This window comes from Symphodus melops, assembly GCF_947650265.1.
Source record: "Symphodus melops genome assembly, chromosome: 20".
In the NCBI taxonomy this organism is placed as follows: Eukaryota; Metazoa; Chordata; class Actinopteri; order Labriformes; family Labridae; genus Symphodus; species Symphodus melops.
In genome coordinates, this window is record NC_136710.1 from 19,039,378 (window position 1) to 19,067,140 (window position 27,763).

General features: G+C 43.9%; 1 protein-coding gene across 7 annotated transcripts in view; it reads left to right on the plus strand.

Moving 5' to 3' along the window:
• Positions 1 to 27,763, plus strand: part of sorcs2 (sortilin-related VPS10 domain containing receptor 2) — a 277,922-nt gene that overhangs the window by 108,747 nt on the left and 141,412 nt on the right. For all 7 annotated transcript variants that reach the window (XM_079370958.1, XM_079370959.1, XM_079370960.1 and 4 more), the window contains exon 3: positions 3,969 to 4,068. In XM_079370958.1, coding sequence (XP_079227084.1) covers positions 3,969 to 4,068 — 100 coding nt within the window. The remainder of the gene's footprint in view (positions 1 to 3,968; positions 4,069 to 27,763) is intronic.

Consider the following 27,763-nt stretch of genomic DNA (forward strand, 5'->3'; position numbering starts at 1 on the left):
TACCCATTCTCCCGTTTCCTTTTTTCCTTTATTTTGTATTCAGTCTCATCAGACACGCTTCCATCCGTCTTCCCCGGGACGTCAGATGCTGGGAGCAGTCTTGACATATTAGGACATTAAATCTGAATCAGCACCTGTCGCCGTGCAAGAAGTGCTTCCACACTCTCTGCTTTCTCAAGCGCATCAAGGAAAATACAATTTCACCTGCAATGTCTGTCTCTGTCACATCCACTCTCATGGACACGTGCAGGTCTGTCTTCCTCTTCCCTTTTCCCATCCCTGCTCTCCTGGCTTCTGTTCCTCCTCCCTGTTATTATTTCAGCCGTGCGGTCTTCATCTAATGGGGACTTGTTTAAGCCTTGAATTGGATGTTTCGGCTCCCGTGTCATTAAAATGACAGTGAAGGGAAAGACTGTGCAGCTCTGCTGAGAAACCAAGCCTGGACCGTTCCAAAGCAGCGAAATGAAACCCAACGAGGTCGATCAAGGGCAGATTAGGATGAAGGACATGAAGAGTGTAAACATAGACGTGTAAACGTGATCCTGATTTCAGAAACGAAGATGAGCCTCAGTCCTGGTTGGAAGTCAGTCTGTGCTTAAATTATGCTAGCTTTTAATGTTGCAGGTCATCGGAACATGAAACGAATATGAACATGTTTGCATTGTAAACGTTTCAGGCTGTTGTTTGTATGTTGCTATCATAAACATATTCCTCCATAGATGAATGAATGATCTGACTTTATTGTCTCCTTGGGGAAATTCCTTTTCACAGCACTACTTACTGTCCAAACCAGCCTGTCCTCTACCAAAATAACATACATATAAAACACACAATATAACACGGAGTAAGACCCGAGTGAAGGTGCCTTTCTGCACCTCGCTCAGATCAGCATGAAGAAGAACAAACCTGCTCCTGAGAGCATGATTGCACAGGATATTCCTCCATGTATATATTCTGTGTATACTGTGAGAGTAGGCCAGATTAGTCGTTCCTTCACCCCCTCTCTCTTTCTCTCCCCTCTCCTCTCCCCCCGCTCTGTTTCAAAGTAATTATTCCTCATTAATCTACAATCACTCCCCACCACTCTATTAATCCAAAGGTCTGGATGGCAGACAGTAGAAAATGAGCCCTCTTATTAACTCAACATCATTATTCTTTCCATATAAGGTGCCAGGGCCGCCGAACTTTTCACAGCGCTCTCCAGCCAAACCCCCCCCCCTAAATGAGCCTTATTAGTGGTGAGTCGTCTTTCCCTCCCCCTTTGACTCCCCCCCAACCGTCTGCATGGCAACCATCTCCCAGTCGCCTTTTTAATGTTTAACACGGTATCCTTTAAGTAAAAGATGCCATGGACGAGGTTTTGGAAAACTACACCAGCTGAATCGTGATCTTTCAGAACATGAATTGGTGATTGGGGATTTTTCAGCCCCCCCCAAAAAAAAATCTAATTTTTTTTGAATGGAAAGCTTTTTGTCTTTTGTGGACAGAAGGTTTTTGAGTTTTGAACAGTTGAGAGACATTTCTGGTTGTTATCCATCGGCTTTGGATACTTGAGATGGAAACATTTCACATCCTTCTGACTTTATAAACACTTAATGGGGATGGTGAAGAGCGAAGAATAATCAATCTCTACCCCGGTCATATCTGTAAAACAAAAAAGAAGGAAAATTAGATGGACTTGTGATCGGTATGTCATTGTCTTTTTTTTCTTTGATATTTTGGATTATTTTCATCATGTAACATCACAAAAAAACAAAAAAAACCCCTTTAAACATGGCGCCCTCCATCGATTGGCTTTAAACATCACTAGTTTTTGTTTCTAATTTCCAACAAGCAATCCTGATTGATATTTTACAGTTTGTGCCTTAATCAGCATAAAGCCAGGGTGTTTTATCACTCAGTTGGCACCCATTAATCTGAGGCTAGCTGATTGCTAGCTTTAGCTCCGTGTGTCTGTGAAAGCAAACCCAGACCAACCAACCAACCAACAGGATATACATATCAGCATGCTGTGTCAGAAATCACACGCGGTCTACATCAAATATCTTTTCTTTTCTTTGTGATAAAATCAGTCTTTGAATGGTGGGCTGGTGATTTGTCATGCTGCGATTTATTGTGCAGCCCGAGCAGTTTAACAGGGTTTGTCCTTAAAGACATCCACTTGAAATTCTAAAGGTTTATCCTCCTGCTGACTCATTAGGCTGAATCTGACAGCTCAGTGTGTGTTTTTGCTCTAACACCCTGATGATCCAGCCTCCCTCTGGGCCTCTACACGCCGGGCCCTGACTCCGTCCACAAGTGGGTTTTTGAGATAAGCATTGAGCTCTGACTGTTAACACAGCCATCACCTCAGATCTGTCCATGTCCTCTGAGTGATCCCAGGTTAAACACCTTACACCGGCCGGAGACCGAGATGAAAACACTTGCCAGCTCACCGCTGAGAAATAGCCCACCCCTGCTACGCCACTCCATTTTCTCCAGCTGTACCAGAGCACTCTGGAAGAGCTGATTGCTGAATGGCGTGGCGGGGCTTCGGGTGTGTGTGTGTGTGTGTGTGTGTGTGTTTCATTGTGTGTGTGTGTGTGTGTGTGTTTCATTGTGTGTGTGTGTGTGTGCATCACTGGTTGATGGCCCACTGTGCGAAAAAAAGTAAATCCTCTCATCCTTAACCAGGCTGCCGTGCTAACTCATCACTCTCTTTCATCAAGACCTCTTCTCCCAGCTCCCTCCTGTTGAACTCTCGAGCCTCCACTAAATGCTGCAGCCTTCTTTCCTCCGAGCACTCAGCATCAGCTCCAGAAAGCCGCCAAAAGCAGCACACAACAGAAAAGAAAGATGTAGCATTTACATAATGTAACTTATATCCACTGAGCAGCAGAAGGAAAATCGTCTCTCACGCTTTTTTTGTTGTTGTTCAAATGAGACTTTTTGAGTAGATGTGTCGTTCAGCAGCAGTGTCTCTAATCCAAACATAGCTCTTCCTTCAGTTCCTGTTCCTTCGCATTTTTAAATACATCTTTTTTTTTTTAATAACACACTATATCTCTGTCATGATCTGCCACATAATAAAGTCACACTTGATTCAAAGGTCTCGGCCTTTGAGTGGCAGAAACGAGCTCTTCAGTGGACGTACTGTGAGCACACGGATTGGCCTTGAAAGATTTCCTTGCACTCATCGTTACCACTACTCAAAAACCAGAACACGGGGTCAGTTTAATATCTAAACCTGTCCAAATATATATTTCAAGGGTTTACCTGTGTGTGTGTGTTGGATTAGTTTTTCTTCAGTATATCCCTGAGTGGAGTTTCAGACATTAATTATGCTCATGCGGTCACCTTTCTGCAGCCTCGCTGAGCTGGAACTTGAGCCATTTGTCAAAAAGCTGTCACAAACAATCACCTGCGATCCAGTGCGACCGAGCCGCGCTGGAGAAACAATCCAGCTGCTCGAGCGATCAATCTCCAACCCCTCACACTGCAGTCTGTACCTGCTCTTAAAGCTGCCAGATTTGGGGACTGGCCGGTACTTCATCGCCAGCCTGAGGCCGTTTTGAGGCTGCGTTGCCGTGGCAATGACAAGTTGTCCAGCCAATTCTGATTTGTCACCGAGCTCAGGCTGCCGACCACAGAGTGGTAATATGATGAACAGAGAGCTCATATAGTGCCTTAAGGGCAGTTTGAGGGAAAAGGCAGGTCGCGCTTTCTGAGGTTTTTTGAAGATTAAATCTCCTGAAAAGGGATTTTATGGAACTGCTGTTGGTTTACTGTCGAAGATACACGAGTTTGGGGAAATGGAATCCATGGTAATAAAATCCAATGAGCCTTCAGTGTATTGTACATTCAGCATTCAAAGTATTCAACGGTTTTATCGCAGAGATATCACCACGCTGTGTTTACTACTGTCATCATGAGATTCCAGGTTTCCCCTCTCACTCTGAATGTTTCTCTTCATGTCTTTCTACAATCAGGTCCACAGACTACGGCACTACCTACACCAAACTCAACCTGATGCCGGGGACAACCATCGTGGTGACCAGCTTCTACATCTGCCCCACCAACAAGAAGAAGGTAGGAGGACCCAGTGCATGTGAACAGCAGTGCAGTCGTTCTCTGTCTTCAGAGGAAATGAAACGAGCGTTGCTCTTGTGTGTTATTGAAAGAGTGAGCTGGAGGCCTGTGAATATTTACACTGATCTAAGATAGCTCATTAAGGATGTGTGATTTAAGCAAGCTATCCACTGAAACGAAAGACAAACTGCTGATTAAAATTAGATAAGACACTCTGGTTTCAAGGCTGGCAGAGTACAAATTTACACTGATACTGTTAATATTACATTTTCTCTGGAAGAATACGACCGCTTTAACTCTTTAACTTTAATTCTGGTATTTTCAGATCTATGCCGTTTTTAAGCTCTTCATAAAGTTTAGCCCACAAGTTATGTCCCAAAGGTTTTCAGATAGCTTCGGCTGATGGATTCATCCTCCAGCTGTGACGTGGCCAGGTCAGCTGGATTGAAATCCCTGCAATGCATTAACAGCCCATCACTTTACCTTCTTGAAAAGGTTCTTGCTTTTTCCACTGACTTTAAAAAAAAAAAAGAAAAGTTTTGTAAAGAAAAGGTGGAAAGGATTCCTGCAGAGATGGACTTTTTGTTGAGCTCTGTTCTTTATTCAGGAGCGCCTGTCACACTGCTGTCTTTAAAGCCACCAGGCTCCTGCGACTTTAATGAATGTTATTTTACCTTCACAACAACGGTTGGCGGTCGGTGGCGGCCTGGATTGATTAGTTTGTGTTTTTGTGGTTTTCTCAACAATCAGTTTGGATCCAATGAAATATCTCTGGAGCACTCAGCAGCACAAACATAAAAACATTGATCAAGGCAGCAGTTAACAAGCAACGCCTGATCTTTTTAAGAATGCTGCCTTTGAGTACAAGATTATGTGGCCGCCATCTCTGCAGCCGCAAAGACAGATATTTTCTCTGTGCCACGAAAAGTTTCAGGTGGTTGCTTTGAGAACACCAACAAGGTGACAAGAACTCTGGTGGCAGGTCAAACATTTAAAACATCTACATATACATCGACCAATTAGAAACATGGGGACAGTGTTTCCATGCCTTCCTGTTTCCTGTGTACATGTTTATCTACTTTGGGAGTTTTCAATGTTTGACCATATATGGTCACCAGAGTGTTAGTCAGCCTATCTGTGTCGAGATCTTTGTGGCATTGAGTAAGTGTGTGGGCACATCTAATTTTCTGACTGCTGTTCTTGAATTTCTCTGCGCCTGCATGATGTGTCGCTCACCACCCTGCTTCACTATTATTGCAGTGTAAATGCTGAAGGACTCTGTAATCCTTTATACAGTGAACACTGAGCACAATGAAGGCCAAGGTTCAAAAGCAGCATCCTTGGCTGAATGACAGCTGTACATCCAGTTTCTTCCCCTCACCTTTGCATCCTCAGCTTTCAGCAATGCAACATAAAAATTAATAATTCTAAAGGAAGCTGAACATAACATGAGCGCTAAACAAGGGCTCCTTGGCAACGTCTGATTAAATCAATACCCTTATTTCAGAAGCTGCTATTTCATCACATGGATTCCACAGGAAGGACAACCATCATAAGGATAAGGACAAACTTTATTGATCCCATGATGGGGGAAGTTCGGGTGTTACAGCAGCTCCAAAAACCCCCCCAGTAAAACAGCTAATATAAACAGCATCAATAGAAAAAAGAAGCCAATGCTTAAAAGTTTCCTTTTTCAGTGAGGCGTGTGGTGCTTTTTAATTTTGCTGACCTCTTCTTGCAATTTGGCCACATGCAGCACTCCTACCCACGTACCACGTTATTCAATCCAGAGTCATCTCCTGAACCTCAGCGAAAAGAAGAAATCAGGCAGCAGAGTAGCTGAAAAGAAAGCCAAGAGGTTCAGGAGGTGAGTTAAGCTGCGATGCGACTGGATTGCCAACTGTGGCGGCCAGTTTAATTGGCAGGCGTTATCGCAGGGGTCCAGGGTTCCTCCAATCGATGGAGAGATACAGGGAGATTAGATGTAGTCACTTTTCTCACTTTCTGCTTCAGTCCCCCGTCCAAGTGTCTGCGCTGATCTGCCATCTCATCTTCTTCACACATACCGCCACACGCACACACACACACACACACACACACACTGAATCGCACAGAGGGCCAGACAGCATGAAAGCATTTAATTGCACAGGAATGAAGTCATCTTAATTTCCCTTAGGGACAGAAGAGAGATGGATGTAAAGAGCGAGAGAGAGAGAGAGAGAGGGCGAAGAGAGAGAGAGTGACTGGCGGTTCGAGTGTGTGTTGTGACAGTAGGATTTCTGGTAATTTGAGCCAGAGATCAAGCTGCCGCTTAAAAAACACCTCCAGGCCTGGCAGGAGAGGAGTGATGGAAGCTCCCGTTCACTGCTGGAACCTCAACGGATTCTTGCCTTGCAGGAATCGCTCGCGTGCCTTACTGCTGCTGAAAGAACGGGTGTGCTCTCTGGTCTTCGAGGCAGTGTAAGCTAGCAGGTTTATCTCCTTCCATGTACTGATGCAGAGGAAGGTAATGACATTTGATTTATAAATAACACAACTCGTGTGTTTTGTGACAGTAGGATTTGTGGTAGCTTCTGCACAAGATACATGAGGCTTTTCAAACCAAGCCCAAGAAACACAGCTCCTCTGCAGTAGCTGTCTGACTACTCGGCATGTAGTAAGTAAGGAGATGTGGGAGAAACAAGAACAAATATATTTTGAGTGACATCACAGGTTTTGAAGCTCGTAAGAAATAAAGCCAGATAACCTTTGAATTTTCCCCCGGGGACAAATAAAGCTTTTTAGAATTGAACCTTAAAACAGATAGTGAGGATGCTCTCCTCGTCATGCTACCTTGTATAAGTGACTGTATGTGCCACCTTGTGCGCTGCCATGTAAGTTACCAACATTGTTGTTTCCATCATGATATGCTTTGGGTCCTACTGTGGTCTACCCAGTTTGTTACATGTAAGAGACCCTGTGTCATATATTGTGGTCTCAATGATGGGCTAACATTTAGCTTGCCCTTTGTGCTACCTTGTAATTATGATTCTTTATGGGCTACTTTGTGAACTACCATGTTGGCGACATGCTAAGCCGTCTGTTTTTGCCTAGATGGGCATCTTGTGTGCTGCCCATGTGTTATGGGCTACATTGTGTCAGTCTGTGCTAATCTTTGGACTACCTTCTATCCTATATTATTATGTGACTTCCCTGGACACTCCCTTCTGGAATACCTTATCGTACCTTGTACCTTGTCCTTGGACTACCTTATTGAATATCTCGTGGTCCACAATGAGGACTACTTTTCAAAGCTACCTAATAGCTTGTAAGATAACACTTGTGATCTACCTGTGTGATCATGTATTGGCTGTCTTGTGGACCTTGTTGTCTGTAGGCTACCTTAGGGGCGATCTTCATCTTCACAAATCATAGGACATTTTGTGTATTACCTTAAGTGCTGTCTTTTTAGATACCTTGTTTGCTGTTTTGTTGACTTCTTGGTGTGATATCTTTGCATCACCTTGTGTGCCTGTTTGAGATGCACAAGCTGGTACATTAAAAACTCATCTGAGCAAGAGCAGTTGAATGAGGACATGTTGATCTAGGCGGTGTGAGTATGTGGCTTAGTCTGCAGAGTAGATTATCAAACACAACCAGCATGCTTTCATGTGTTTATTTCCGTCTTCTCAGCGTCTGCACTTTGAGAGATCTGGATTGTCAGCTGCTCCTCCACGCAATCAAACACGGACCTGTGTGAGTGCACGATGATCAATACTGCTAAACAGCACAGGGTGGGTGGGTGAGCTCTATGAGGGGATTACTCACAGTGCAAAGAGATCACACAGAAGAAGGTGCGAGGGGCCTTGTGTAATCAATAGGACTTGAGGAATTAGAGAGGGGTGAGTCTTCAGACGAAGACAATGTCACCCTCCCTTTTTCTCTCTCGGACGCCTCATTGAGAGCTCTATTAAGGATCCGCTTAAGACCCTTTGTCGGAGAGGCCTCCCAAGGACCCTTGACGCACTTCAATGCCAATAGAGTCGTAAATAAACTTTCAGACGGGAGGTTCAGCATCGCTCGGCAATTTTGTTTTACTGTCGGAGCTGTCAGCCGGGCATTTTCACAAGTCCATTTTGTTGTTGTTGAGTGCATCACTGTGCGGTCTAAATGAAGGTTCAAGTTCATTTTTAAAGTGAATCTCTGTTCCCTCAGATGGCCCAGCACTCCTTTCTGCATGCTCGGATGTAGGAGAGGATATCCTGACCTTTTGTACGAAGTACAACACAAGCTGTCTAATGTCCGGGTCATTCAGCCTCTCACGTTGGAGCTCATTTCAAAAAGGATCCATCCAAAACTTTGGGAGGAAGCAAGATTGGGTTTAGGGTCTTTGGATCTGTTGGATCATAGCCCATTTTTTTAAATCAAGGCCGAGATCAGACTTCTAACGTTTGCTCATGTGGAGGTCACACAGCTTACCTAAAAGTGTGTCAAACAATCACGGTCAGTCTCAGCAGGTATTAGACGTTAAATCTTCCTTCTGTGTTGACAAAAAGCGACGTTCTCAGAGTTAAAGATCATGGATTGGTCAACAAAATATCACAACTATAATAGTTTTTTACTTCCTCTCTCCAGCTGTCGGTTAATGTTGTTATTCAGTGAGCGTTTCCATGACTCTCCCTTTTTTGAAGAAGAAGTAAATGTTACACAAACTGCAATGCTATTAGGAAACAAACAGCAGATGGGTGCTTTTTCTCAAGACACTTTTATAATCCTCTTTATCTCTTAACCCTATTTACCTTCCTGCATCAATGAAGCTTAAATAGTCTTGTAAAGGATGAGCGCAAACAAAGTCGGGGAATATGTTTGTGCAAAATCATATCAGGCAACTGAGATAAGCGGACCAAATTAGAACCCTTCAGATACTCCAGTGTGTTTTCAATTAGGAGACATTTCTTGGTCCATTAACGGCTTATCTTAATCTGATCCCTGCCCTGATTCTTTTTAAAAAAGATATTTTGTTCACTTCCTAAACGTAGCCTCACCACCAATCTGTGGACGACTACTCCTCCGTAACATCTCCACCTCAGCGCTCCTCAAAGGGCATCAAGGTGTGTGTCCTCAATCAGGTCCTCTTCATCCCGAAGCACAGCTCATACTTGATTTCGTATCTGATTGGTCTATGTTGATGACCAGCTCCAGAGGACTGTTTTAATATGACAGGGCTTTTAAGAATGGGAATGGTTCTTCAATGACACGCTCTGTTTTGCTTTCCAAGAACTCTGTGAAGCTACACTTGAGTAAGTAATGTGTTTTTGATGTATCTGTGTTTCTTATAAAATTGGAGTCATGACTGCTCAATAAACCACGTTGGTTCTAGTTAAACACTAATTGGTCCTTACTTTTTTATCAGAACCTCCCATTGGTAGATGTCCCCAGATATGACAAACTTTAGGGAGGGAGTGAACCCTGACGCCACGCCCACATCTCAGTCATGTTTCCTTCATTAAGGTGGAGGGGATAAATACAGCAACAAGCTGTGGAGCTAACTCCCCAAGGATCCTGGGACTTTGTTTAACTATGGTTTTATGTCACTCAAATAAAGGGTTGTCTGCATTCATACCATTATAGGCTTGGTTTGATAACGGCCTTTAGCTTACATAAAGACAACATCTGCAACATCATCGTCTGACTGTGTGGTCAATGAAGTTGCAGTTGTATTTTTTTTTGTCTTTTACTTTTCAAAGAAGAAACACTGCAACGTGCAACTTGCTAAGATGGCTGACTCCCTCAGAATAAAAATCCCAATAAAAATTGCTGTGCAAGATTGACACTCAGTGTCCTGTAATAATTCAGATGTCCAGCCTCGATCTGTACTTTGTCAGAACTAACCCTGTCTCCTGCCGAGCGTCCATAGTGTGCACTGTTTTACTCAGAGCAGCTCTGTCAGCTGCTTCAAAAGAGGCGAGTTGAACTTTTAAGGACACAGGTGCACAACAGTTGAGAAGCTTCTTTCTGAAGTAATCAAACGGGCTTGTTGTTGTGTGTGGCAGCTGACATCTTAACTTGTTTGGCTTCATGCCGTCAGAAGCTCATACTTCAAGGCACAACATACGAGGTGGTCTTCCTTCATTACACACCGAGGGCAACATACTATGACTCACAATATGTTCGTCTTCACCTGTCAGCTCCCTCGCAAAGTGGTCCATGCTTTGCTAGCAGTGAAGAGCTGTGAGTGTTGTTTATGTTCAGCCTGGATTGCATCAGCTGAACCAGCATGGACACATTAAGATAAGCAGCAATCTTCAATGAGGGGCTGCAAAGTTGTTCCTGGGGGTTTCATTGCTGTCAACTGATCATGCAGATTTAGATAGACATGCGACCAGATCTGCAGCCTCTGTACAGTACATGTGGCATCTGCTTGTACCAACTGAGCTACAACCAGTGCCTAAAAATCACAAGCTATGCACACTATACTGTAATCTTACTGTAATCACTGCACTGACGGCTCCACAACACATTATTTTACACAGATATACATCGACTACCAGGGATAGAATCTGTTTGTAGGATGGGAGAGTTTAAAAAGGACTTCATACTCGGAGCAAAACAAGAGATAAAAACTTCATGAGCAGACTTCGGGCATCCTCCTTTTTTTCTTGACTGGCTTTTTGTTCAGTTACCCTTCAAGCACTTCTTTAAATCTGAAGTTTGGTGCAAGCGTCTGAGTTACTCGATCAGCAAGAGGGCGATCAGGACAGGACACAGAATGATGAGCAAAGTCTGTTCAACACAATTGTCTCAAATGCTCTCACAGTTCCAGAGGTCGAGGTTTTTAATAGCTTTATTTATCTCAGAGCAAAGAGAGGAATCAAAGTCGATAGATGACTTTGCCAAATCAAGTCAAATACCCCTCACCCTGAGGCGCATCGTGCATTTCACAGTACACATGCTGGTTTTTTCTGGTGTTTTTGTACATGTTCAGTACTTGGTTTAGAACATTTTTCCCCATTAGTAGACTCTTAATTTCCCAGGGCAGATCTTTCTTGTGCTTGGCTGTGACAAGGCCCCTGAAGCTGACGGCTGGCACTCTACTTTATGCTTGTGCTTTCACAAACAGCACTGCAGCGCTTTCAAACACGCGTCCCACAAGCAGCTCTCCCTTCTTTTACTCTGCTAAAAATACAGGCCCTGTTTATTTTTTATTTCTTTTACTCAGCCCGTCTGTGGTCGTGTCAAGCTGCACAGGGAAGTCAGACACATGGAATAGAGAAGCCAGTTAACTTGACAGGTTACACCCACTGTGCAGACTCCTTATTTTTAATCATAACTCTACATCTACCATCGACCAACAACGCACTGAAAGCAGAAATATTAACTGGAAAGATTTAGCAAGATATAGCAGTGCATGCGTCTTCTGAAACCAAAAAAAACATGATTTTTATCTGCGTCCATGATTTTATAAGCTTAAGTTGTATGGACTAAATAGAACAAGCAGCAACCTTTTCACAAAACTCAAGAAACCAGCAGAAGTGCTGCTATGAATCAGTAAGGATTTGGCTTATATAACATTCTGAATGATCATACCGCGTCATCAGAACGCAGTTTAACAGTTAGATTACAAAGACACTAACTTTAAAGGCCTGGTTCATGGAGAGACTGTGACCGCTGAAGTTGTACAATTAAGACAGAAAATGTTCCCCATTCTGCATGTGAGTGTTATTGTTGAAATCTTAAGCCGGAAGATTTATTGAGGGATGCTCAAACTTTCTGGAGTTGTGCTTCAGTATGAGCTGTAAATAAAGTCAGCATGCAATATGACGCTTTTTGCATCACATGAAGAAAACTTTCAAGCAAAGAAAGAATATTTTTTCTCGTCTCAGGGCAAAATGAGGGCTGGACTCACGACCATGTTTCTAATGATACACAGCTTCAGGTAAATGGGTGAAGTATCCCTTTAAGGACTGTGTCAGTGCAGGGCTAACCCTGCGACTTGTGTACAAGCTTGGACTCTGGTCTAAAATGAGTCTGGGTCATTACAGTCTGGACGAGCTCTCCTCTCCAGGAAGAGGCTTTGTAGTACAAGGTGGAAGTTCTATCACATCTGCAAAGACTCGACTACACACTCGACGTCTCTCTATGCCATCCAGCTCATCCTCTGTGTGTGGACAGAACTGAGCTGTGTCAGGATGAGAGCATATATAAGCAGCTCTAACAGATGTGGCAGTTTGCTAAGTCCGTCCTCTTAAGGCATCCATCCATCGTTGATGCAGCTGATCCTGTCCTTGATTTCGAGGTGCTGGAGCCGTCTCACCTGACGCACATGTTTCTGCACTGTGAAGGTTTGGCTCGAACATGTTGACAGGTTCTTGTCTGGCATGGGCTTCACACCTTTCAGGGTTACAAAGAAATGTGCACCGTGAAACTCATGCACAATTTTAATTTGAATTAGGTGAATCAGACCCTTTTAGGAAGAGTATTAATCAAATGTATTGGTTTCAAATAAATCCAAACATTGATTTTTTTTTTTTCCAGCAAAATCCACTCGTAGTCAACTTTGTGCTCTCAGAAAGTTTTGGTCGGGAAAAGTAATTGAACAATTACATAAATGCTGAAGTGAAAAAACTCTTGGGACTGCTGCAAACTGACTGAAGTAAAAGGAGAGACGAAGCCTTTATCACCTCCCGAGACGTAAAAGAAGATAGACGGAGAAGAACAAAGCCCCGAAGAACAAAGTGAGGAGACAAGTAAACACAGACATGAGTGAAGAGGTTGAAAAAAGAATGATGGGGGAAAGAGTAATAGAGTGAATGATACTGCAGATTTACTGTCAGCACTTCACTGATTGGCAGTTCAAAGAACTTCAAAGAGAGAGGCGAGATATTCAGATGTGGTCACATTACGCTCAGATTACATCCCTGAGATAAAAAGCATTTTCCTGCAGCTTCAGGTGAATTCTTCCCTGTGACTGATGTGAGAGAGCCGCTTGCGTGTCTCTCTCTGTCATCTCCCTTTGAATGTCACCTGTGTTCCCTTCTTTGAAATAAAAAACAAGTATATAATGGCAACAGGATGTTTTTTCTTTTTTTTTTTAAGCAGATGTACCTTCTTTATCCAGCGCTATGAGAGGGGAGACGGCCCTGAGTTAAGTTACAATGAACAGGGATGACGTTAGAAAGGATATTCAACATTCGGAGACGGCGCTGTGCTAACGGATGAATGGACCCAGAGGAGCGTTTTACATGCATAGTGTCTCTATTTGTAAAGGTTAATGGTTAGTTAAATCCACGCACATACTCAAAAGAACCGTCATGGACATTTACGCCTGAAACCTTCAACCTTCGCTGAGAATAGGAAACATTTGGTCACATAAAAAAGGCAATGTCCCAACGCTTCACCTGGTTTATACTTGTAAAATGTACACTGAGTACTGAAAGCGTGTGCGTTGGTGCGTCTGGAAGTATAATGTGATGAATATACTGCCAGTTGTGGCTCTGCTTGTTTGTGTCCATGGTGACTGAAAGCTGCCGTTGGAGTTGAAGGGCATGTTTCGATGCATGGTTATATTTTTGAGTCGGTGCACGTCACGCTACCTACGTAGGCTTCTGCGTAGGCGTAAGGTTACTTAAAGCTACGGCGTGTGCTGTAGGTCAGAGTCAACACAGAAGAGTGAATCAAGGACTGTGAGTATTAACAGAGGCAGCAGACCTGCAGCCTCCTTTTTCACCGAGCTCTCACCAACACATCCGTCATCGTTCTCTTCCATCTCTTTGACCCGCTGTAACATCAGACAGGACCAACACGGGCTAACTGGCCTTCCCTTCAGCTGAACTTGTGCTGTTTATTTGTTTACACCTGTCACGAGAGACCTGCTGCTGTGCACAGGTGACTGGAGCTCTCTGTGGAAATTAGAGAAATGTCATTGGCCCTGATGAAAGTTATTGTACTAATAGATTCAAGGCAAGGCAAGTTTATTTATATCGCACATTTCAACAACGAGGCAATTCAAAGTGCAAAGATTCAGCTTGAAGCAGCTAATTTAAGGGCGAAAAGTTCGATATCGACGTAAAAAAACAAAAACAATGTAACGTTTGTAATTGCTAGTCGCTTTGGGTTTTTAGTGAAACTTAAACCTTCCTGAAGTCTCCTCTCTTCTGAGAGGTTCAGACCCCTGTGAGTGCCTGCATGCCACTGAATGCTGCTCTATGAAGCAGAGCTAACGATGTGGCATGCTAAAGGTTCAGACTCTCGTAGCAGCTCAGGATGCATCTTTTTATAGAGCTGCACTTGCGTGTTTGGAAAAGCAGGAGCATATATAGATATATATATATGTATAGTGTACGTCAGGTTGCTCAGTGTATTGAGATGTCACTTTGTCCTCGTCCATTTAAAGGCGTATTTTTGTCCATGCTACTTTCCCCGTTTGAGGTTGCTGACACTGCAGATGTGACGGCCCTGCTGTGACTTTGTGTGTGATTAATCATCAATAATTCAGGAGGTTTACAGACACACTTGGGTGTAGCACTTTGCTCTTTGTCTCTTGGGCTTTATCCGAGTGTTTGTCTTTCCTGTTTTTTTTTAAGAACCCAGCTGTGTGAAAACACTTTAAAATAGAAAGTGAAGCTGGTCTCTTGAGTATGACGCCAACGAGAGGAGTTTGGGCTTCAGGGCTTCAGCAAGGAATTGTGGGTTTATTTTCCCCGTTGAAACAAAAACAAACAAATATGCAAAGTGACCTTTGGACACAGCTTGACGTAGAAAAGCATGTGTTCCAGGGCTGCATGCTAATCCACAGCACAGCCACATGAGAACTAGCTCGTTCCCCCGCGGCCTCCTCTTCCTCCGTCTCTCGCTGCAGCCGCGTCGTGTGCACCGTAGAGAAGCAGTCTTCACTTCATCCTCTGCCCAGACACCGATCTGGGACCTGTGCACCGGCTGATAAGAAGCCCCGCGCCGATGTTGCAAGTGTGAACCGAGAAGAGTTGGAGGCTGGTTAGACCACAGAGGCGAGCGCTAATACTCGCTGGAGGGTTATCGACTGGTGGTTCCACCACAGTGGTTCGGTCCGCCCACGCAGTCATATGGAAACAGTGTTCTACTTCTGAGCCTACACGCTTCATTTCAAGTATCGGGACAGCAGGTGTTAGGGCATAAAGCTCAGCCAGAGAAGGAGGAAGCGAGTGATTTTGAAGCAGAGGAAATTTCATTTTATCACCCACAAGAAAGGTGTTAAATTGGACTTAGCTCAAATGTATGCACAGGAAACAATCTGCGAGAGCTCGCGGGGTTTCTCCAGGATTTTTTTGTTCCTCAAAGTGAAACTAGAATTCAGACACAGTATGAGACAGAGATCAAACATGTAAGGAAGGAGTCAGGCCACAGTAGAACTCCTCTTTCTCTGTGAAATGATCCGCCTGCTGCTTTTCTCTGTCTGTGTCTCACACAGAGCGTACAAGCCCTCCCTGTACCAGCAGACTGTGTGCTAGTTCAAGGACACGAGTAGCAGACACTTTACGATGTGGACGCATCAGGATGAGAAGAAAGCCCGGGATGGTCCACCATGTCCCAGCAGATACAGAGCAGTGGTTCATGTTGAGCTCCTTGTCCAACTGATTGAAGCTGCTGTTTCATGAAACGATGCTAATATTTCTTTAGCATTAGCCTCACGGCGGTGAGACCTGAAAATTGGTTGTGAATTTCCGAAGTGAATTTCCTCGAGCCCAAACGTTCACTCACATACGTGACACGACGTGATGATGACGACACAAGGAGGGAGAAAAGCAAAACTGATGTTCATCTCATCCCAGCATGCTTTGTGTCATGATCATGTACTAATAAGTGATCGAATCATTTGGAAAATAAACAGATAATCCTACAGCATTAGGGGCTGCACGGTGGTGCCTCGTATTGAGGAGGTTGCTGGTTTGAATCCCCGTCTGACAGGAGCCTCTCTGTGTAGAGTCTGCATGGTCCGTATGTGTGAATGTGAGTGTGTCTGCTTGTCTGTCTCCCTCGGCTCTGTGATTGGCAGGCCAACAGTCCAGGATGTACCGACAGCCACCGGGATCGGCTCCAGCCCCCCGCCACCCAAGACGGGAAACAAGACAATGGATGTTTGTAAAAGTGTGGGGCGCTGCTTTGATTAAAGAGAGTGAGCCACAGTGAGCCTGAGTGTAAACACAGTGTCTTCAAGCAAAAACACTTTCAAGCCATTAATACTCAGTACACATTTACAGATTGGGCTACATATTTGTGGAACTGTGTAGACATTTAAAAATCTCTCCAGTCATTTGTTATGTTATCTATTAAAGCATTCTTCAGTCGTTTTGCTGCAGTGATGTCGTCAAAGGGAAGGTCATGTTACACAAACTGACCACGGCTTTTGTGCCACTTTAGGTCCCGTGTCAACATGCCGGTTTTTACGGAGCGTCAGCATCTTTTTTTTAGTTGTTTCTCTTGAGGACGCCGTTGTCATAGAGACGGGACGATTTCTTTTCATACGGCTTGTAGCTGACGTGATTGACCGTGATGGTTTGTAAAGAGGCTTAAAACCCGCCTCTGCTCCAGCTCGCACCCTGGCGGCAGGCTGAGCATATGAGACTCCAGCGCCCCCTGCAGGAACAGATGAGTGACGTCACTCAGGCTTCGTCGATTTATTTTTACAGCCCATGGTTAAAATATTATCCCTAATATAGTTTGTTTTCTTTATTTCACAGGTCACTTAATTTATTGCTGATTTTAAAACATTAAAAAATGCAGCGTTTGTATTTTTACAACCTGAGAACGGATTCTCTTCATTCAGTGTTTTTGCTTTGCTCAGAGTTTGGAGTGAATCGATTCAAACAGATATTTACAAAGGATCTGTCGGCAAAGGACTTGACTTTTGGTTTTTTTTGTTTCCTGTTTGTTGAGGGAGTATGGACCAATCACGTTTCAGCAGCCTTTGGTTGGATCCAGGAGACCGTTATGTGGAAGCATGGGATAAAAAGCAATCAGTGCAATTCAAACTTTTATCGGCACATGACGGCACGTTGTCATCGACGTTAACATCTCTGAATCCTTTTATGTCACAATGAACTTTCTGTAAACATGGAAGAGGAGGCATTAGCTCAGATGTCTCACATCAGTGATCCAAAGACACATTTTCTATTCCCTCCCAGAGGTTTCATCAGATGGTAGCCGATAAGTTCTGAGATCGATTTGAAGGTGACTGGGTACAAACTCTCCACGAAGCAAAGTGTTTAATAATGGAGGTCATGTTTTTTGCCTCAGGCCCGCCTGTCAGCTTCCTGTGACCTTGTTTCTGTCTTCACATTGATGAGACATTCACCTTGAAAATGCCAATCATGTCGCCCGAGCTCCGCTGTTGCTATGCTTTCCACTCCGTCTCTGACATAGAGCACATTCCGCCCACGTTGCTGCTGCTGCAGGTCCCTGCACAGCCCGATAAATCATTTTGCCACAGTCCATCCAGATTATAGCATAACATTAGCTTTGATCATCTTTGCCCCAGCATTGATCACAGCTATTGACCCGTACGCTCCGTCCAGCTGGGCTCGTGTTGTCCTGCGGTGACACGGCGGAGGGCCTACAGGGATCCACACTGCTCCTCGCGGCCTCTCACAGGCCGGCCTAAATGGATTGACCTGACCCGGATCCACCAATTTGGATCAATAGGCTGCATGCCAGAGCAATTGGCTCACACTGCTATCAGCCGGAGCAGCCCGGAGGAAGGCCAGCCTCTGAACTCTCCGTCATGCAGCTCTTGCAGGGATGTAAATGCCGCCCCGTGCTTGTCTCTGAATGTTAGAGCCCTGGTGTGCTTGCTGCAGTCTAGAGTTTAATGGAGCTTGGTAAATATTTCAATGCGGCTGAAGTAGACCGAAGAGAATATAAGAGCAGAGGAGACATCAGCGGAGAACAGAAGGGGAGGAAAAAAAACAGTGGGAGGAGAGTATGAAATCGATATTTCTCAGCTTTTTTATGTGCCACATAATACGCGTTTTGAAAATGTATGAATCCTAATTTGACATTAAAGATAATTTGAATCAGTGTTAGCATGCCGTGCGGAGGCAGAGCAGACGCATCAGCTCTGACTGGCCTCATTGTGTAAATGTTTCTAAAAATAAACCTGACTGTCTTTAATTCCTTTATTTTGTCCTTTCCTGATTAATGCACGCCAAGTTGAGCTCAACAAATTCAATGTTTTATGTCTCGCGGTGGGTTTACTGTCACACACACACAAACACAGTCGCTGATAGAGGTTTTACTACATCCAAAGAAAACAGCCAATAGCAGGAGCATGGTGAGATGTAGAGCTACAGGCTCAATATCACACATAGAAACAAGTGAAAACAGAAACTTGCTCTCTGCATCAAACCAAGCATCTGTCCATTCATTATTTTCCTATTAATAAATTTAAATAAGACTATTAAAGCAAACCGTCCACCATTCATCTATTATTAGATGATAAATTCTTTCTTTCGTCAACTTTTACTCCACATCCACAATCCAGTTTGTACTGGTTCTTGTCCGTTCTTCTCTGGGCTGCAGCTTTTTTTTTGTTTTTTGTCAAAATAAAAAAGTCTTTGAATGTAGCATCGAGCATCAGTCTGAGTTTGTATAATGCTTCTTACATTTCAGAGGTTGGAGCAGCTGAAATAGCTTCAATGTGGTCATAAGCTAACACACACTTTAGCCCTTAGCTTATGAAAAGCCTTGTGTTTGGAAATGATGAAGTTATCGTGTTTTCAAGAACATGAGCATGCTTTCTTGTGAACACAGACTTATTGATCGCAGCTCAACCAATCAGTTTCAGTGTTTTTATTTTCAGTAAATAGTTTTTGCTCTCATGAATCCATTGCAGAAAGCTGGAGAAACTGTTCCGCCTCGGGTTAGTTGATTGGCCTTTCTGTTGTTGTTTGGTAATCGGCCTTGTTAAACAGTGTTCAGTACAAATGGCCGTCAGAGTTTTTTTTCATGAAACTTGTAGTGGATGGGAACTTAGAGTTTCTTCTTTTGCACACCTTCCTTTTCTTTCTCGGCTTGCCCCTCTCACCCTGAGCTTTTTTCCCATTTCTCACTTTCCCTCTCTCCCATATAGGGACTCACTTTATATCCTTTACCCACACCGTCATAAATATTAACATCCCAATAGAAGCTATTTATATTGCAATTGCCCTCCTCCCTTTTTGCTTTCCTGCTCTATTTTCTTCCTCATCCTTCTTAGTTTTCGTCCTCCCCCACATTCCTCCGTCTCCCTCGCTGTGGATGAAGGCAGCGAGGCCGGGCGCAGCAGATTGATTGACCGTGATTGTTTGTGCGTGTGTAAGTAAGAAGAATACGAGAGCTTTTAGGCACGTGACGACAAAGAGGACGAAGAGATGGATGAATTACAGTGAAAGAGCAAAGGATGGGCGGCAGTGTTATTGCCTTCCGCTCGCTCTGCTGACACGGGTGCAGAAAAGTAGGAGTTTTACGGCGGGAAGCATGAGTGGGATGAAGTGATAAATGGCAGGACGATAAAAGTTGAGCAGGAAATGGATTTGCATTGTCAGGATGTAATTAATTGAATTCCTGTAAACACGTTGAAACGCTCCTGAGCTGTGTAGGTTGCGTGCACTCGCGTGTTTGTCGTTGATAACTTCCCTCTGTGAGGATTATTCCTCGGTACTTCAGCTCTGCGCTACACTTCATCGAAAACACGGAGAATGAATCCATGAACTTCAAAGAGAAATGTACAGTAAGTGTCGAGCTAATGTTAATCCCATGTCCCCGGGCAGTTAGACACATTGACTAAAAGGACTTTCATGTTTCTGTGCAGTCCTCACATCCATGTGATCATGTCGGGTCAATGACGTGAACTCCCTGTTGACTTAGTATGTTTCTGTATTCATGCAGAAAAGAAGATGTTTTCTGCGTGTCTGTTGTTCCTGTTGGATTATTTTCCTTTAAATTGGCTTCTCCCTGCTGCGAAGGCTTCAACTGAACCTCTGTGTGCCGAGTTCAAATGAGCTTTTCTGCGAGGAGGAGAGTTCAGACAGCCGCAGACGTGACATCATTGTGATGTGGATGCAATGCAAAAATCTGCCAGAACACATCAACGCTGTGCAGCTTTTGTATTTTCCAGGCATGCGGGACTTTTTAAAACTGTTGACTGTATGTAAAGGAGGGGAAGTTTCACCTGTTCCTGTTGCAGGACAGTGAAGACACAGTATAGGGATTTAATGGTGGATGTTTGCATCCTTACCGCCTCCCAAACAACTCGATTACCTTCCAGTGAGACGTCTTCGATCCTTCAGGTGGACACAAGCGAGAGCAGAACAGATGGCTCTTTCTTCCTTTCTACCTTTTCCTTCCGCTCCAGCTCTGCTCCGAGCCGTCTCTCTGCTCAAACATGTCCATGACGTCACCCGGGTTTCTTCTCTTTGACCTGACGAAGCTCCCCGGAGCAACGTGAAGCCACCAACACATGCAAATAATTCATGACCTTTTTATTTTTGCTACGAGCACAACAACACTTTGACTGCAGCTGCAGTTTAGCTCCAGGTCTGTTCATCCTCAGACTCAGACAAACCATTGTCTCTGCTCATGAAACTATATATATATATATGTATATATATATATATATATATATATATATATATAGTCCGAGAGTGAGCAGTGAAGAGGACACATTTACATCAAAAAGTACTTTCTTATAAACATCACTACTGTTTTCATCTGTTTCCAAATTACTCTCTTTCACACACACACACACACAGACACACACACACACAGACACACACACACACACACACACACACACACACACACACACACACACACACACACACGACACTTTTTTCCCCCACACCAGCCAATTCTCTACATTCAGAATCCGTCTTCTCTGAACCCTTTTGCCATCACTCTGCGTTTCTCTCTCAATTTTTCACTTATCTTTCCCCAATTCCACAACACAAGGGGGGGTGAGGGGGAGAGAGAGAGAGAGAGAGAGACAGAGAGAAGGAGGGGGGGGGAGGGGGGGAGACAGAGAGAAGTGATGAAAGCCTCGATCTAAAACTGGAAAATTGATCTTTTTTCTTTGGGACTCCTCTTCTTTTGGCTGCATGCGACACTGAATATAAATTGATAAATTTGCCGGGCTGTACTTGCTATGACACCAGAGGCAAGCCGGGAATAAGATATGACACCCCAGCAGAGATCCAGAGAGGAGGTGGAGGGCACATCGTGAAAAACAAAACCAAAGAGTGTCCCGGATAAATATCTTGGCTAACACCTGGTTTGATGTGTCACTCATTTAGAACAACACTCATCACCACTGTATTGGGTTTCTTAAAGAAACATGGATTCTTCAGTCTTCAGGCGACTTAAAGCACGTTCACTCAGGATCGATTCTTATTTAAAGCACAAAACCTGATCAGTCAGCCAGATGTCCATCTGTGTTTCTGCTTCTTTAACCTGCAAAGCTTCGTCTTGGTGTCATCTCACTGTTGGAAAAGCACATGAAGAGTAAATGTGTCCGCCTCCTTATTCTGACCTGCATATAGGAACACACCTGACCTGGTCACGTGCGTCACTTTGTGTCAACAGTTGAAGCCTGACAAGATGCCGAGAAGATCCATTTTGGGAAGGTGTTGTGAAGCGGACATATTTGTAGTCATCCCATCGTGCAAAGAAGGCGTGAAGGATCCCGGGCGCCGTACTGCCTCGTGGTTCTGTCGTGCTCTCTGTGTACAGAGGCGACGTCCTCATTGTGGGTTTGAATCTGACCTCTGCTCTTTGCTGCAGGTCTTCCCCTCACTCTCTGAACCATCATCTCCTCTCTCTGCTATCTCACACACACACACACACACACACACACACACACACACACACACACACACACACACACACACACACACAAACTAATGTTAGGAGCATGTCAGATTGACTGTGTTCTGGAGTAACAGGAGTGAGTGCTGTCAGACGGGGGTCCCTTAGGGAGCTTTCTTACTGTCATTACTGACTTTACACAGTTAGATCCACTGCATGTTGTTTAGAGTTTTTCAGCCCCCTGGGGCCCCCCCACCAGCCTGGGGCCTAAAGAAGCTACCTGCCTTGCCTTTTGACAAACAGCGCCTCTGAGGGGAATAATAATAACACAAAACAAACATTTTCTGTATAATTATCGGGAAACAGGATACAACCTTTTTTTATTTATTTATTTTTGTCTTTTTCATTATGACAAGAAACACAAATCTTCAATTGGTTTGTGAGCGTCTATCAATACAGAGGATATTTGTCGGCCCTCAGTGCAGGTTAAATGTAGTGTCTAAACTGCAGCTAACGAGCCAGCTCTACTGCCTGGATGTAAACCAGCTCAGTGGACGGAGAGGTTTGGTTTGAAATGGAGATACATCTGTATGGAGGCTGTGTCAGGTTCAACTGGAATATAAACCACATTAACACAAATAATATGGACGGCTCACTGAGGGTCCAAGACCATTGATGCCACAACTGCTAATGTTAGCCACATTTAGCTAACCCAGCTCATCACGACAGCGACTGCACTGGATGTTTTCTTACCTTTAGACGAGTGAACTCGTCTGATTTTAAATCTGTTGTGATCATTCGACAATATCCTCAGTCTTCACAAAGAGAAGCTCTCCGTCTTGTAAGAGCGCCGCAGTACGGATCATTACAGATGGGGAAAAAAGAAAATCAGCATAAATGCTGCAGGCCAAATGATTTATTTCACTTCCGTTTCACATCTCGTGTTATTCTCTTCTCCTGCTGCATCCTTCTCTCTCTTCTCTTTCCTTCAATGTCCTGCCCTGACTCACCATTCTTCTTCTTCTTCTTCTTCTTCTGTCTTTGTGTGTGTCAGCTCTCCGCATGCTCCTCGTTAGTGTGCAGATATCCATGTGCCAGGCGGTGAGAGGGACAGTTGTTATTTCATCACATCATGGCTGTGTGGCTCTTTTTCATGGCGATGGGCTCGGAACAATCTGTCCAGAAGAGGACAGCACAAAACTGGAATTAATTGGAGCCAGCACACATTTACACACACACACACACACACACACACACACACACACACACACACACACACACACACACACACAGTGACAAAGGGATCAATGTCCTGACATTGATCATTACTGACTTTCTCTGTGTTTGCTATCAGCCTATCAGCGGCTGATATATCACTCCGTCTCCTGCTCACTGTAATCTGTAGCTTGACCCGGACTATAATGTTGAGATGGAGCCATCGTGTAGTTACTTATATCTCGCACAAACACACACACTCACGCCTGTAATGGAGCCATGATGACGGCAGTTCTCTCTTTTCTTCCCGTGCTTATTGCAGCTTCTCGCCCTGCGCTCGGTCGAGGTACCGAAGCCAAATCAATGAATCGACTGGAAACACATTAGACCCAATAAATGCTTTCTATGAAAAGTAAAACAACCACTCAGTGTTGTCCACTTCCTCCTTTACCACAACCGATCAATGGCTTCTTCCTGGTGTTCATTTTGGGATTCACTCACGCAGCTTCTATAAGATTAGAACCTCTTATTGCACGGAGCCCGATAAATCAGTTATTGATGACTGACATGAAAACGAACCTTTGGTGAAACATGACACAGAGACCTGTGCTCATTGTACTACAGCAACAATATGCAGCTTTTCCACCTGTAGTGCATCAGCTTCCAACAGAGAGAGAGTGGCGTCTCTCTCACGTCCACAGAGCGACCCGCTCGTCCGTTCAAAAGCACGCAACGTTATGACTCCCGCTCACCACGCAGCCAGTTAGCCCGCCTCTGTGCTGTTTGATATAACGGCCATAAGTGAGATAATGAAACTGTGTGTAACGATTAAAGTATAACAAGACAAACAATTATTCACATTTTCAAATGAATAGCAATCAGAGTTTATTGTTACTTCGAGGTTATGAGCAGAGACGCCTGTCGAGACGAGTGAAATTCAGTCTCTAATTTCTGAACCATTTCATCCTCAACCTTTGAGTGGAATTCAGGCCAACATGAAGGGCAGCGCTCGAGTCCGACGTCTCGACAGCTCGCAGACGGCGCTTGAAGCCAGTCATCCATTATGTTCACACCCAGCCCACCGGTAACCACCTTCACACACAACACGCTGACATTTCTCAAACGGACTTCACGCCCGGCCGTGACACCAAACTGTCACTTTGGTTTAGGCTCCTGTTCCTCCTGCACACCCCTCCCGCTCCTTTAAAGTTCGAGCGGCTGGGTGTGGTGAGGAGGAGGAGGAGGAGGAGGCAGGCAGACACTGCAGATGAAGAGTGGGAGAATGAGAGGAGAGTGATGTCGAGGTGATGATGTGAAACCTCCTCCCCAGACAGACTCGGGGAATTGGTGAGGAGGAGGTTGAAAGCATGAAGGAGGCGACCTGTCAGTCCGACTGAGATTGATGCAGACGACATGTTGAGAGAGGAGGAGGAGGAGACAACAGGAGCGACTTTTTCTCTTCCAGTATCAAGTCTAAAGAACAAAGAGCAGGTAAAGGTGAAGCCTCGAACATGCTTTGACTCTGACTAAAGAAACACAGCAAAGGACAAGAGTCATTCACAATAAGGCTGGGAGCCGATCTGATTGACACCTGTTCTTTTCACCAACCTGTGACCCAAAGCTGAAAGTTTGAACCTCACTTGCAGAGATAGTAAGCAAAAGCTTTAGTACAGCAGTGAATACTAACAGCTTCCATCAAATCACCTGTGTGACGGTCTGATCTGTCGCCAAGGTTTACCTCCAATAGGATTCCAGATGAAAAGACTTAGATTGATGTCTGTTTGATGCTATTCCTTTATCAGCCAAATCTGCAACCGTCCTATTCAGATACACGTGTTCCAGCCTGAAGTTGTTATATTTTTGCTGGATGAAAATAACCATACCATCTTAGCAAGATGGTTTGATGCTCATCACTTTTTCAAGATATTCTCTAAAGAATGAACATTTCTAATCAGATATAAAGTATGGAGTCAGTACTTTGTACTTTGTACAGGGTATGAGTGTGCATTCATAGCTGAGCATCCACAGTTACTTTTCATAAAAGATTAACCTGAGAGTTTAATCTCTCTCTTTTTTCATTCAAAAATCCCAAAACAATGGATTCCTCTGTCCCTTTGTAATGTAGAGCAGGCTCACACACTGCAGGCTCAGAAGAGGTGTGCTGTGACACGGTACAGTTCATACACGAGAACACGCGTGGGTACAACAACGTGCACAGCCTTCATGATGTGAGTCTTCTGTCTGTATCTGACTAACGTGTCAGTGAAGTTGCTGAGTTGTTCTACGATGAGCAGATGCACACTCTTTCTTTAAAACTTTTTTGGTTTTTTTATTTTCCACTCTGTCTTGTAAACTGAGCATGCTTCATATTTACGTGAAGCCATCCATATTAGGACTTTATGTACAGGAGGTAACCGTGCTCAGGCCGGTGAAGGGACAATACGTCGGTCTGTTGAGTAATAACTCTGGCTTCTGGATCAGATGTCCACTGCTTTCTGCTTGATCCCAACATACAGATATTTCAATTTGGAAGGACATTGTTATGATCACAGGAAAGTCTGAGAACGTCACCTCTTACAAATGCTGCGGCGCAGTTACCACCAACTCTCAGCCAACAGCAGCGCCAGTGTATTGTGACGTTTTTTTGTTTTCAAACTTGTTTGCTTATTTATTTTTTTGACAGGGAGGAGATAATGTCCATAAAGGCTCAATTAAACACCTGAGATCTACTTACACGTTGTTTGCTCTACAGTGCAGTTTGGGGAGCATTTAACCCTTTGCATGCACTTTGTGAGTTAGCACTTTGTGTGTCTTTCACTTTTTGCACTTTTTATAAGATCTTCTCGTGAATCCGATCCTGAGTTGTCAAACTATTTGATTTATTCTACTTTTAGCCCCAAAGGTGCTAGCTTGCTATGGCTAACAATAAGATTGCCTGCAATTAAGTTGTTACTTAACTAGCAGAACGGACTGTTCTTCAGCCCATAGTCTGTTCAAAATAAGACAAACTAACTACATTTTACTTTATTTTTGAACATTTGATCTTTTCCATGAAAAATAATTATCGTAAATTTCATCTCAGTTTTGTGTTCAGCAAAGGTGGAGTCGAAATGTCTTTCTTTGGATATAAGGGATGAGTAATATCTCCTCATGTGAGCATCATGACTATTTTTAGGGCTAACACCCTTTTTGCAGCGACAGTCATGTTTTAAACATTGACATCTAACAGGTAGCTGGTATAAATGTGTGTCTGTGGATTCTCTGACTGGACCCATGTGGCGCAGGCGGCTCTGCTGAATGGGGGAATAAATAAAAAAGCAAGCTTCATGACGGTGTGAAAAATGGTCCAATTTGTTGTTGAGCTGAAATCAATGGGACAAGCAGAGGATGCTGGGATCTGTCGCTGCAACAACACTTCTCCCACAGATGTTGCCTCTCGTCTTACCGCCCCCCCCCTTCCTCCCAGCATGCACCTCTCCGTCCATCTTGCTCTCGTTCTACGAGTTCAATGTTGAACTCGATGACTTTGACTGTTTTTCTCTCTGTGATAGATCTGCTTAAAGCTTGACAACTTTCTTTTCATTTGATCATGTCAGTGTCGCACAGACCTCTTTCATATGATCTGTGCCAGTCAAACAAGTCTCCATATAGCTGATATAGTTTTAAAGAATCTGCCATGTAGTCTTCTTGTGGTGTATTTGTGTTATCTGCATCACTAACTGCAGTGAAAAGGACAAAATCCAGATATGATGTCTGGATTTTTAAAAATCATGCTTGAAAAACAAATCATCTCTGGTTGTCTTTATGAGATTCTAATACATTTTCATACTTTGTATATTGGTGTCATGTTGGTGTGTCCTTACATTCAAATTGGTCTTACTGTCACACAGTGTAACCTGTTCCTTACAAGCCGACAGAAAATATATGCAGATAACATAGAATTTTCTATAGTTAAAATAAATGGACATACTTTTCTTAAAAATGGTGGATTTGTTTACGTGGTTTACAGCTCTTATATTTCCCTGTACAGGACTCCTTCCCCTGTAACACGGGGCTTTAACAGTGACATGAGTCTGAGCTGGACAGTCCAATTAACTCAAGTCAGTGGAGTGATGAAGGTCGCCTCATGCATGAAGCATCTGCAGGACCGCTCCTCCTCTTCCTCATAGTGTCCCTGCCTTCCCTTTCACCTCTGAATGTACGTTTAGTGAGTTACTAATATTGATATTTTATTTGGTTGTTAGAGTTTTTTCTGTATGAACGCCACATGAGCGATCATCCCCACTCCCTAAGATGGCTAATGAGGTCCCATGATGCACTGCAAGCCGGTTCTTGCAAAACCCATTCCGAGGTCAGAACTGATTAGCTACTGAAAAAAAAAAAAAAACACCCTTTAGACAATCTCCGCCCTTCTCCCAGCTCACAGTGACCTGTGAGCTGGGAGAAATGGATTCAAGTGTCATGACCATGAGTGCGGCTTTCAGCACACAGACGGTGACTTTATTATTCCAGAGATGTCCATAAAGACCGAAGGTGACAGGCATCTAGTTTATGAAAGGTTGAGTAAGTTGAATGAATCGATTTCAAAGCATATCTCAACAATGCGTACTGTTGCCATGGTTACAGAGGTCGTCTCACATCTGCCCTTTATTGTGACCGTTTAGTCCGTTTTTAATTTCTCTGTATG